This window comes from Xiphophorus hellerii, chromosome 20 (assembly GCF_003331165.1).
Source record: "Xiphophorus hellerii strain 12219 chromosome 20, Xiphophorus_hellerii-4.1, whole genome shotgun sequence".
Classification (NCBI taxonomy): domain Eukaryota; kingdom Metazoa; phylum Chordata; class Actinopteri; order Cyprinodontiformes; family Poeciliidae; genus Xiphophorus; species Xiphophorus hellerii.
In genome coordinates this window covers 22336330-22350291 of record NC_045691.1, presented here as the reverse complement: position 1 = coordinate 22350291, position 13962 = coordinate 22336330, and the positions used below count along the sequence as shown (strand labels likewise).

The 13962-nt window shown below is 36.0% G+C and overlaps 1 protein-coding gene across 4 annotated transcripts in view; it reads left to right on the top strand.

Moving 5' to 3' along the window:
• The window catches only part of cpne5b (copine Vb), a 119852-nt gene that overhangs the window by 56083 nt on the left and 49807 nt on the right, over positions 1–13962 (top strand). The window contains exon 8 of one of the 4 annotated variants that reach the window (XM_032549563.1): positions 812–1443. The exons of the other annotated variants lie outside the window; for them this stretch is intronic. Within the exon in view, the coding sequence (XP_032405454.1) occupies positions 812–833 (22 nt within the window). The 3' untranslated portion in view covers positions 834–1443. Of the gene's footprint in view, positions 1–811; positions 1444–13962 lie in introns of those variants that run through there. 4 annotated transcript variants of the gene reach the window in all.

Sequence of the window (13962 nt, the reverse complement as noted above, 5' to 3'; positions counted from 1 at the left end):
TTTTTTCTTTGCCTTGTGACTCATAATTACTCAGAGCAGTTGTTGTTAAGAGGCTGGTCAGAGAGCCTGGTGTCTGTGCGGCTCAGTGATGAAGGGAAACAAAACCGCTTCCCAGCAGTTAGAGTAAACACCTCCGTAATGTGAAATGAAAATATGGGCCATTATATTACCATAAGAAATAAGCCTTCAATTATCCACACATCCCATGAGATAACTTAGCATTCTGTTGATGGTTCTGTTCTAATGTGACTGCAAAAAAAAAAAAGCATTGATATAAAAAGGGAAATTAACTTTTCGCATTTTGTTCTGATGTGTTTGCTACAAGCCTGTCATTATGCCCAGCAGAATTGCTAGTCATTTGCTGGATTGCTAGATATGTTGAAGAAAAAGCTGAATGAAAATGATGACTTAATGTTCCTGTTTATATGGAGTCTCTGCAGTTCTGCAGATAAAATTGTTTATACCTGTAAATGATTCAATTAGAAAGATTTTTAACAGTGATCCATGGAACGTCTGGGCATCATTGTAAATTTACCAATTCTGAGGCACCAAGACAACACTGCAAAACAGAGAATAACTTTACTTTTTTAAGGGTTTGCCATAGGAAGAACTGGGTCATAGGTAAGACACTTTTCTCACTTGTCAAACCCAATCTGAATCATTCTTATTGCCAAAAAAAATACTTCCCAAAAGCAAATCTGTAACTGTGCAATGAAGATTACAATCTAACATAGACAATGTCTTGACAAAGAACAGTACAAGTGACAAATGAAAACAGAATTAATATTTATTTTTTAATTTCTATTTGCAGAAAAATAATTCTAACTGTGTAGCCTCAAAGTTGGAGGGAAGCATCAAACCCAAACAGCATGTTCCCCCTGAGCAGCTTGATCAATGCCAGAGGACACAAATGGCTCCATCTGGGATTCAACACTGATTGACAAGATCACTTTACTCTCACTGCCTCATACATTATCACATGTTTACATTGACCGTCTGTGTTTCAGAAATCCAACGAAATGCCTAACTATTCAGAATATGCAGCCAGTACATAGAGAATTGCCAATTATGTTGATTGATTTATAAATACCCAGCTTTTAAAAAAAATAATGATTTTAAATTAAAATACAAAAAGGCCAAAAGTATTTTTTTTAAATGGGGGGGGGTTACCATGTGTGACCTTTTACTAGTTTCCGTATTCAGTGACTGTCAGGGGAGATTACTAGAGCAGAGCAGGGAAATGGAGGGAAAATAGTTTTAAATGTCAATAGAGGCATCCATGCAAAGGTAGGATACCTAGGTGTATGGAAAGAAAACAAAAGCCATAGTTTAGACTTGTTTGATGTTAAAAGGTTTGGACTATCTTTGTTTTCTTTATTCATTTGGAACCAAAGATTCTTAGATATTTTGTTCTTAAGAGTTAAGATGTAATGTATAAACTGTGACAAGTCAAATGTCTTTGGATTTGGTGCCCACATTTGATTTATATTTTTCAATAAATTATTAAATTTGTGACTCTGTTTTATTATTTTCTTCTTTTGAAATTTCTTGGCAATATACATAAAAAAAACAAAATCCCAAGGGAGAGTTCATAAGTTAAATATTTATAGCAATGTGTACCCTCTGAAGACAGGACTGTAGCTGGCAGACCTAACAGACCAGCACTCTACTGTGGATTTAAAAAGCGCTTGTTGGAGAGCTCAGTCTGTAATTTGCCACAGCAGTGCAAGGCTGGTTTTGACAAAAAAAAAGTAGTTCACAAAACTAAAATTTGTGCATTATTAAGGTATAAATATTTTCTGCTCCATTTTTACATTATTCTGAAACCACCAATACTTCCAGTGATCTACCTGTGGAATTAATGGAAAGAGCTGAAAGTACATATTGTTTTGACTCATAAATGTTTGTTTTACTCTTTAGTCTTTTAACTACTTTAATGCAGCTGGTGATATATTATTCTGAGAAGATATCAAGTTCTCTAGGTCTATCTACTGCTTTACTATAACATGTTGCTTGTTCCTGAAAAGTGACTTTAAGCTAAAGTACTGACAAAAAGAAAAACTAGTCACTAATGTGCTTACTTACTGCGTCTAAACATGCAGTAGGTACTTTTGGAGACTGTGTTTATTGCTTTATTTAAGTACATGATGTATGGACATACACATGCTATTGTATTGTTGTACTACTGATGGCAATAAAAAACATAGCTAAACACCCCCAACACCACATATTTTACCTGGAAAACTTTGCTCTCAAATAACTTTATGCGTTTGCCTCAGTAGTCTGACCACTGAGTCCCCTGGCGCTGTCTAACATCATGATGGAATATTGTGTTCTTGCCTATCAGCACTGAACTGTTGCTTTGCTTGAAGCCAGGCTCCCAAGTGTTTCATAATCCTGGGGCAAAGTCTGTCTTGAATAGACAGTTTTTGGTGGGAGACGAGAAGTCTGCCCTCATCACTTTCACAAATCTCATCCACTTTTCTTGCATGGAGAAAATAACAGCATATACTTTTCTGTGTCTCCAATAAGTGACGCTTTGAGTCAGCATGTTCCCATTTGAAGGCCTTTTTTGTCAAGAAAAATGGTTTGTTTACAAGACTGGACAGTTGCACTCTGAGACGAGTGATCACTCTGTATCATAGTATCTTTCTGTTCTCCTGTGATTTCCTAGAAAGACATTTAGTTACAGTAGTGTACGCTCTTGTTGGTGGATTAAACACTGCTTCTAATGAAGACCAGTAAAATTATCACGTTATAGGGAGTCATTATTTTAAAACACAATAAAGTCCCTTAATTGTTGGTATGCATAACAGTATCTTATGAATGAACAATAAAAAACCAGATTGACTTTTTGCCGCTCTGAAATTCTCCATTGGTCCTGACAAAAAAACAAATTTCCACATGAATTTTTCTGTCAAAAATAATTTTCGTCTGTGAACAAATGACACACATTTAAACACTGCTGTTGGCAGGATAGTTGAGGAGCTCTTGACCAAAATCTCAGTGTTTTTATTTCTTCAAATCCCAATGTTTAGATTTGTTTCAGGGTAAAATCTCTTTTTTTTCCTTTCTCTTTGTATCCTTTCTTGAAGCACCTTGACTAGTTTGCAGGTAACATTTTGAAAATACAAAATTTTAACCTAATGTTTTTGAAAAGAAACGCCTGACATTTTAGAAAAAAAAATACTTTAAACTACCAACCTAAGACTTTACATAGCATTACAAGAAGCCCAGTATAACCTACTATTTGCACAGCAATAATTAAAATTGTCCATATCCTGAGCGACTCTGGTTCAAAGGGAAAAATAGTTTTCTTACACGTGAAAAGCTGTGGGTTCAATTCCACATTATTTACATTTTGATTCAATTCCTTCCAGTCTAGAATTGGTTATGTTGTCTGGGGGCACAGACCAACCACTACAAGATCTAGATCAGCACTCAATATGTGGATGCATGAACTTTCTTTCAGACGTCTATGTCAGCACAGCACTCTTCATGCTGGATTATCTTTATGGAAACAGTAATACATCCTGACACTTATGAGTCGTCAATCTCAATCACACCGCCAACCAGAACGATATAGTGGCATGGAGTTGGTTTTGACTCAGTGATTGCTACTAGGGAATTTCTCTGTTACCTCTGCCAAACGTACAGATTATTGTTCTACACTTAACATCATCAGGCAGGTTTTGTATTAAATAGCAGTTGTGGTTCTTTTGATTGGATTGACTCCTGTGTTTCAACAGAGCCCTACATTACAGTGGATATGACCTACAAGGTGAAAAAACTCTGCTGTTTGTTGCACTTTGAGTAAAAGCTTTGGACAAAGTATTTCTCATAAAATTAATGTAATTTTTTTTCTTTCATTGAGACATAGAAAATAGTACAATTTGAACTTCTCTGTAGGCTGAATATCTGTGCTGTTGCTCAGATTTTCTTCTCAGCTCTTTTTCTCATTTGCTTAACATAAAATTTCAGAACACATTGTCATAGCAGGGCTTCCAGCAATTTCTGCCCTATACTTTTAGTAAGCTTTACCCTGCTGGGCTGCATTAGGACTATCTGAAATATGTAGATCCACAGAAAAAGGCAATGAGAAAAAAAAAACAGTTTCTAGCAGTTTTTGGTGATACCTTCTCTGTGTGATATTTCCTGCATGTTGAAGCTTATGCATGTATGGCACCCCTGGAAAAAAAAAAAAAAAGAACTCTGCTCAAGATTATACTGTTTGCCTTGGGAGCATTACATTTTACATTTGCAGCAACACTTCCACCAAAGGGGCCTCTGTTTGCCAACAGATGTGCTCACACATGTTTGCTCAAAACATGCCGACAGAGATCACAAACAAACTACATTAGATCCTCAGCTCAGCCACAGTTATGAAAAGCCTCTGTGGCTATTCATGACTATCAAAGGCACCACACCTACCCGATTCTGACTGTGTTATTCTGTCATAATGTCTTATACTTTCCCCTTCTCAGAAACCATTTCTTTATCTCTCCCACACACGTGCTCATACACTTTCTCCTCAGATTAGACCGCATTCCTCCTGAGCCGGTGGCAATGCTTTGATTGCTCTCGGGGGATCTCTTGATTGGTGGCCTGGGTGGCTGTTGTAAAATAAATTTATCTGCTGAGATGAACACACTGCAGGTGTAGGTTTCTCTGGAGACAAAGTATCATACAGTAAATATAGGGTATAGGCCTTATATCCTTCAGGGGGTTGTTTTAGTGGTCAGGAAAGAATGATGGCTGGGAGTGTAATTACTACTGGAGGGCTTCTTTTCCACATGGGTACCTCTTCCTCTTCCCATGCTGTCTGTTTGGTTTAAAGCTCTGGGTTGATGGGGTGTTAGGTTTTTATAGGGTCATAGCTGCTTCTTTGTCTTCTAAGTGTATAGTTAGATCAGAAGTAAGTGAAACGCAATCAGATGACAAAGTGGTTTTGGAAGGAAGGTTTTGTGATAAACCAGATCATCATAGAGGAGGTTAAATGTCTTAAGACTTGAAGACTTAAAACATGTTGTAGAAACTAATGTCAACTTGCCGCTCACAGGAATTATCTAAGAATAGCTCAGCAACAGCAACACCTCTGTCAACACATGTCTTGAGCTTGTGAAAGATAAATGCACTGAAATGTCTTTATCAACCATGGCTATTGCTGCAGTTGCTCCAGTACATTAGCTACTTTACTGATTACATTAAAATATACACATGTATGTATACATGCATAATGTTCCTGCGATGTGCTGAGACATTATGCATCTGAGACAGAAATGTGATCTTTATTGGTGCAACAAAGGAAATAACTGGTAAGGCAATAGGTTTATTCTTCTTTTTAATAAAAATAATTGTAATTTAGGATAATAATATTGGTGTTAGAAGGGATAGTTCAGATTTTCTGGAGTGATATTCTGTGAAGCTATAAGTGGTTGTTCCTTTTCCTCTAGTACACACTATGTCACATCAGACAAAGTTTGAAGGAATGTGAATTTATCCTCAGAGTGGGGGAAGGTAAAAAGCCGGTCACATCAACTTCTAGTTGTTTTTAACATAAAAAAATCTAACAAAACTGTTTATTCCTACAAACAGTAGAAATTAACATAATTTTTTGATTCATTATTCACAGTAACAATTATGCTTACAAAATTAACGCATTTAATTGCAGAGTGGAATGTGCTCTATATGCCATGTGAGCTAGTAGTGTCTGAGTGCAAGTGAATGCAATATCTAATAATGATTTGTGAGCTAAATAGCACTGCTTTATGCCTGTGCTGGCGAGTGGGCAAAAAAGTCGAGGGCTGCAGTCTGCTGTTTATGTCTCCCAGAAACATTGGATAACAGGAGTAATTGACTAACTTTTCAGAGTGATCTTCACAGATGATTGTGACTGGAAAGGCCCAGTATTAGAAATCTAAAGGCAGAGAAAATTTGTGGTGAAAAAACAGATTCTGACAAAGTAAGAGAACCAAAGACAGCTAAACCTGTTTGTGTTACAATACCAACATGCTTGAGGTGTTAAGAAAAATCCTCTAGTAAACAATGCAGAGAGGTTGAACACAATACTGATATTTAAAAAGTTGAAAATAAATGTGATTAATGAAGTGACTTTTAATAGACACTTACATAATCACTGTGATTATACAGTGAGGGAAACTATTACTAATTATATCTTTGCAGAAGAAGTTTTTAAAAAAAAATGCAACTTATCACCATAAAAAGATTTTCATTGACACAAAGCTCAACAGAAAATTCTTTCACTCGAATAGTAGTGTGTCTAGAAGAGTATTAACTTGCAATTTAGATCCCATTATCTTAATTAAATATCAAATTAATGATTGTGTTCTGCCTAAGACAATTGCTCCCTTGGTATTAGTGATAGTAATCAGCTGTAAACGAGGAACGTTTTTCTATTTAAGTGATTTTAACCCTTATAAAACAAATACTAGAGACAGGAGAAATGTGATCTTTATTGGTACAACAAAGGAAATAACTGGTAAGACAATGGGCGTATTCTTCTTTTTAACAAAAATATTTAGACTGTTATTTTTAAGATTAGAGAGTAAAGCTGATTTAATTAGAGACTTTAAAATGCTGCTTAAAAGTCAGCTTGAATTATATTTGCTTAAAGCTCTGATTGTTAAGGTTTGAAGGAAGTTGAACTTAAGCTCACATTATGGATTCACAATGTAAGATACAGTAGATGCTTATTTAAATGTCTGACAAAAATCCTTATGTCTTACTTATAAGCAGACAGTTGACATAAGTGTTAGTTGACCAATTTTAAGACAGACTAACCAAGCTTTTAAGATTACAGCAAATATACAACAGTGGCCAGCCAGCCAAAATAACCCAATTTTTTATATTTTTGACCATGTACTTTTCTTGATTTGATTTATTGCCACAAGACTAACTAAGCTCTTCAGTTTTCAATTTTTTATAACAACCATTAAAACAGATAATTGTAACAATGGACAGTGAATAACATCTTTCCTTCTTGGTAAAAGATTAACACTAATCCTATATATTAACACATATTGTAATTTCACTCAGTACTGCTACACAAATAGCTTATTCAGTTCTTGTAAGTTAAAGAGGTGGCCTGTTGATCTCTGAGTCGCTCTGTCTCATCTTACTAAGTTCCAGCTTTCTGTGATTGGAACTACTACAATATGTGGTTATCAGTGGGCTGCACGGTCGAACAGTTCGTAGCACTGTTCCTGTTCAGCAATAATTTCCTGGGTTTGAATTCAGGCCTGGAGTCTTTCTACGTGGAGTTTGCAAGTTTTCTGTCAGCACGGTTGGGTTATGTGCAGATTCTCCAGCTTCCTCCCACAGACTAAAGTAATGGCTCTGAGCTTAATTGCTTCCTCTAAATTTTTGCCCTTAGGTTAGAAGTGTTTTTATGCATGTTTGTTTCTCCTGCATGTCTCTCTGTTGCCCTGCGGTGTACAGGCGACCTGTCCAAGGTGTACCGCGACTCTGCAAGGAAAAGCGGGTGTAGATAACAGATGGTCAGTTAGCAGGAGGGTGTGCTAGAATATTCTTCACATGAAAACTGTGCAATTTATTTTAACTAAAACTCTGGTGAAGTTGAGCTGACCTTGTTGGAGTTATGGAATGATATCAGGGTGCAGCTGAGCCATGAGTCTAGTGCAGCTTGACGCTGTTCTGTATGCTACAGCTGCCTTTTCCTGTTAAAAAAACACATAATTACACCTAGAAGACCACTCTATTTTTATTATTAACAGGCTCCCTGGCAACATTGCTAAATTCTAGTTGGACATGCTAGAAGTGCTGGCAACTGAAACCTTTCCATCCAAACGCCGAAGCACTCGCTCAGCTGTGAAACCTATATCCTGTTGCTATGGTAGATGTCTGATTTAAAATCCATTCAGTAATGAAATTGGTGGGGATCTACAGTTGTTGGTTGCTATGGAGACTGAACTATGGGCAGAGAAGAGACATTGTGGACCAAGGAGCCACACTGGTTTATTAGAAAGAAATTAGTCAGGTGTTACTCCCTGTGTCAAGTGCTGTTTAATCTATGACATCTTAAAGAGGACAATGTTACAGATATCCTGCAGACATGAGAAATATAAGTTTGTTTCCTTTTTTTTTATTTTGATAAGAAAAAAATAAATTACCCTTGGGTTTCCCTACAAAAGCACATTGAACATTTCTGCCATTGACCAAAGTACCCTGCTATAGAAGAAAACATTTAAAAAAAACAGCATGGAATACAATTTTGTAGCGGTGGATTCTGCAAAATGTCTACCCATTACCATCTTTCCTTTTTTTTTTAAGTGACAAAAAAGTGTTTCATAAAGAAAGATGGATGTACACGGGAGGAAAGAGTGAAATATATATTTATTTCCACTAACCCTTCCAGCTCTTATGCTGACAGAGAAGTCTTTGATGCTGTGATGAAAAGTGACGGCTACGGTGCCCAGAGCAGCTTGTGTTTGCAGGGCCAGGTGAAGTGAACCAGATAGTTCAGAGATGCTGAGCTCCATGGAAATGTGCTCACCAGGGCGAGGTTCCAACCCCTTTTCTGCAGGATCATTAACTGAACCTGTGGCCAATGCTAACTTCAAAGGGGAAGATGTCCAAATAACAGAACTATTGTTGATGTGGGAGAGTGTAGTTATGAATTTTGGTGTCTTTTAGCAATATAAATGGCACAATATTTATTTTGCCAGCTTTATGCTACATAGATGCTTCAATCTGCTTTGTTCTTATAAGTACTTCCTTCTTACATGCCTTGTTTGAATTAGACCCTGCTGATTTACTAGCTGAGCTTTCACTCAAACTGAAGTCGAGTTAGTGTCTTGCTTCATTATGATATTTGCAGGCTCAAATGTTCTATTACTTGGCAGATTTTTCCTTCTCTGCGCTTCTTGAAAGTGTTACACGATAATTGATCTAGAAGTAGAGTAGTGAGTTGAGTTGTTCTGATGTTTTTGCTTTAATATTTTCCACCAATTATCAAATGTATATAAATGCTATAAAGAGGTTATTAATATTTGGGTTGACCTCAGTGAACACCAGGCTCCAAAGACATACCATACATGAAGAGAAGGATGAACTTTATTTTAAAACAGAGGTTTAGATTTTTCTATCGATATTCATAGACTGGTTCCTGGAAGAGTGGCTCAGATTTTGACTCCAGTGCAGGAATCAGCAACCTTTGCAGTCCAAAGAGCCATTTTTGCCCCTGCTCCAACACATTGAAATAAAGTGTCAAGAGCTGCAAAATAAAAAATAACTCATTAGTTTGTTTGTGCACCTACTGTGTAAAGTTTTTGTAGTAAGATCAAACAACCACATTATTTAAATCATTTGACTTTAGATCAGAGAAAAACATAAAAATGTTACAAAAGAAGAATGAAGAACAAATGAGCATTCCATATTTATGGAAAGTAATAAGAAATGTCATAACGCAAGAGAAGAATGAAGGGTTGTTTTTTTTTTTTCTCCACTGGTTTGATTCTATTTGAGAAAACATAGAAAAATATAAGTTTTGTTTCCCTTGTGTTTTAAAACTGTTCTTTTCTGTGTGAATAATAGCCTCTTTGGAGAACTGAATGAGCAACATGTAGCTCCAGAGCCACAGGTTGCAGACTCCTGCATGACTGGAACTGCCAAGAAGGGGATTGAAACTTAGTGCACATGTATGGTGGAGGTGATTCTTTTGTGGGTTGTCCTTTGGTAGAATTGGCAATTGAAAATGAGCTTTAAAGAGCTATGTCTGCATGTTCAGTAGAAAGTCAAGCTTGTTTCAGTTGTAGATTGGACTCTGTCAAGGCTGGTCTTTCAGTTCTGTTTGTGGTTTTCATGGACATGATCTCAAGGTGGTGGAAAGGAGTGTGTCTGGTTTGGGAACCAGAGGGTCACATTTATACTTTTGGCACATGATGTCTTTCTGTTTTCAGTTGTGTGTGAAGCAGCTTCTTTTTTATTGCCAGAAAAATACATTTGGATGAAGATCTGATACAGAGTCACTAAAAACAAGGGACTAGACATGCAGAAAGTGCTAAAAGACTGATGACAGACCACACGTCTTATACTTTGAAAAATGGAATCTGGTGTGCAGACAGAGATAAAAGCAAGATGAACAGAGAAACAGAAGCCAGACAAAGAGAACACAAAACATAACACTAAAGTAACAAAACAAGAACATTGTAGCAAAATCCAATAAAAAAAAAACAAAGACTGTGACAGTATTGCAGATGTTATTTCCTCTCGTCTGTATGTGATCCTCTCATGGCACACAAATGCCACACCACCTCCTCTTTTAAGTACATCTTGACATTTGGGCTTAATATTATAGACTTTGTATAAAAGATGTGCGACAATATGAGCATGCAAACTTAATTTTCTTCGACATCTTCCATGTCTGTCTTCTGGACTCTCTAAATGGTAGTAACATATCCACCCAACACTGACTGAAATACAAAATAGGAATTTAGTTTACAATTGATCCTTTAATGCATGAACAGAACAAAAATAAAATCTCAGACTATAAATTAGTTTATCAGATAAGATTTCTTTCAGGAAAATAATACCTTGCATGTGACTAATCTCTTCATTTAATTAAAAATAAGCTCCAGAGTGGATATTATGTGTATATAAACACACTATAAAGCTGAAACAACATATGATGCTGATAAATGACTTTTTCTCAATGTCTGAACCTATACCAGACCAAGGTTTACTGTTTTCGCTCAGTTAGAATTACCATAATTCTTGTTTGTTACATACAAGAATAATAAAAATATAAATTTAAAGGATTTTCTTTTCCCTTAAAGTCAAAATTGTAAATCCACTAAGATTAGCATGCCCTTAAACATCAAGGCTTTCAAAGGTTTTAATAGGTTAATTCACAATATTTGGTGTATTTGGAGTCATGGGGATATCATAGAAAAAATCTTCCTCTCTTTAATCTGACAATTAGCAAATGGGAATAATTCAGGCTGTCCTCATACTGACCTAAAGCAGAAAATGTTTGGTCAGATTTATTGTCAGATGTTCTTCCATGCAGTGTATGTAAACATATGATTTCAACCGTACATAAACTTAAATGAAGTTCTTCAATTTGATCCAGGACAGAAAATAAATAGAGAAAATTGATTATGTTTCATGAGAAATGAAGGTAATAACAAAAAACCATGTAAGTGGTGAAAATGTATTATAAAAGAAAATCTCTGAATATTACATCTGGGAAAACAATGGGAATAATAAGCCCTCTGGTTGTTCAGTTTAATTTGTTGTCTTGCCCTCATGTTGGACTCATTTATATACAATACACAATTCAAAGTGTAACCTCAATTAAACCAAGAAACCCTTATAAAAAGGAGCATGGTGTGTTTTCCCATGAGTAAATTCAACATTTTCTCCTGTTAGGCTGACGGTATGAGTAATAAAATGCTTATTTTTATTATATAGCAGTCAAAATATTTGCACTCACAAGACAACATTCATAGAATAAAAATTTTCTGTTATAAAAAAATATAATTATTTATCAACCAGAGACTAAGCCAGAATGAATTAAAAAAATAAAATAAAGAAAATCAAGTTCTATATCTCCTAAAAAAGTTTTTTAAAAGTACAAAATATAGAAAATCCTTAAATACTGAAGTGGGGTTAACATAAAACAGCTTTACCCATAAACTTTTATAACTTTCTTAAAAACAAAACACCCATGCTGACCAGTCAAGCATCTGATTGTTGAAAGGCTGTGGCAGGGGAGTTAAAAGTTTCATAAGCAAACCTATTTTGCATATATAGTAACAGGGCCGAGGCACAAGAGATAATGATTTTTCTTCATGAGTCCTTTTTGCTCCTGGGTTGCAACAAGAGCTGCATTGTCTGTTTTACCATTCAGAAATGAACAACTGGCTCTGCCACGTTCATGCTCTAATCTGAATTCACTCAGATGCGATTGATGAGTTGCACAAAGTCGATTCTGCAGCTACAAGCATTCACATCTTTATTGGCATTCACATCTTTATTGGCAGAGGGTTTGTAAAATTAAAAACATCCATGTATCATTAAAATTGACACAGAACTGTTGTACTTGTGACATATAGCTAATTTTAAAAAAAAGATTCTTTTTGAGATTTGAGGGTGAGGTTAATGCAAAAAATCTGTCATGAAGTTAGACTGAAAAAACACCATTTTTAAGTCGCCTAGAGCTAAAAGTTTGGTCTGATTTAACTTCAGATTGAGATAAGAAAAGGTGTGTGTTTTTATTTGGCATGTGTAAGTATCTGGTCTCAACTGTATTTAAATATATCGTCTTTCAAGTGGAGCTAGAGCGGTTTCTACAATTTTCTCTTTAACATATAAAATAGTAAATGGCTTTGCACCGCTCTGTTTATGGGGCTGAAATCCCCAACGTCCCCAGGTATGTGAGAGCTTTTTTATTTCATGCACCAACATTAGGGAATCACTCTAAGGGGCACACATGTAAAAATAATATATACCACATATACAGTATGAACAACTACCACACCAGTATTGTTGCCAGCACCATCTGATACACATGGTGTGCGCTCTAATTGGAAAAAGATTGGATCTTTTAATTTTAGACCAGCTGGTTCCTGGTCAGGTCCTGTTGAGATGAAATTTGGCCAATGTCATAACAATAACATTACAGATGCCCATTTCTTGGTGCATCTGTAATGTTTACATACATTTCTAATGTTGTGTAAAAGAAACTGATTTCAGTGTAACATACATCAGAATACACACTATATCAGTTTATTCATGCTTCCAATCATATGTCAAACTTTACAAAATAAGGCCAAAATTGTAGGAGCATAAATTGGGACTGACTGAAGAGCTGCTTGAAAGCAAATCGAGTCTCTGTTTGCTGAGCTCAGCCAAATGATCTGGCTGACTGAGAAGGACAGGCATCTCGGTCATTAGCGAGTGTCTCTGGAAGCATGCTTTGCCATAGTAATACACATTCCACCTAGAAATAGGCCCTGGAAGTGAAAACCTCATCAGTTTTGCTGCTGCAGGTGGTTGCAGTGACAACTTTCTGACAACTTTTGACAGGATGTTTTCAAACTGTAAGGAAATGCAAATTGTTCTTTACATGAACAATTTTATGAAGGAATGAGATTTGCTCATGATCAGACTGGGTTTGTGTGTCTTTGTTTCACAAAATAGGGTTGCTGATTTAATGCTCTTGAATAACTCTTATTGCATCTCATGACAGCTTTTTAATGGTAGGATTTCTTTACTTTTGCTTACATGTCACAGTCCATTGTTCTCCATGTTGTCTTGTCCTGTCCTACATATGGCCATGGCTTAGCAATGGGCGACAGGACGTAGAATTAGTCTGGCCACACTGCTGTCCCTCTGGATTTCATGTAGCTATGACACACTAGAAGAAATGCAAACATCTTTTTAAAATGGAGCTTAGCAGTTTGTTTCAACAATGATGTTGCTTGTTTAGTCCCTAATGATCTGGAGCTACTTAGCAGATGGCAGCATGAGAATTTTTGTTGTTCCAGGTCTTACAGGACTGGTAACAAGTGCTTAGACTTTACATGACACAACAGTGAACCAGAAGGGATGAGAACTGCATGGTGCTGTTGAGGAAATAATGCAGTCATGGCCAAAATGTTTGGCAGTAACAAATGTTTTTTTTGGGATTGATTCATTTTATTATTTCACTCTTTGATTAGTATTGCATAGGTGCACAATCTACAATGTTTCAACATGTTATGAGCATCTCAAAGTAATTTTTGGAAACTAAAATAAATATCTTTAAGTGTAAGAAAATTGTCTCACAAATAAAATTTGATTTGTTTTGTATTGCCTTCATTCTGATTTACACAAGTTTGTTAAAATACACTCCCAATACTCCAAATATTTTTAGCATCGACCTTGGCTATTATGAAGGGAATGACACATTTTAAATATGAATTTAATTTTGTTTTTGAT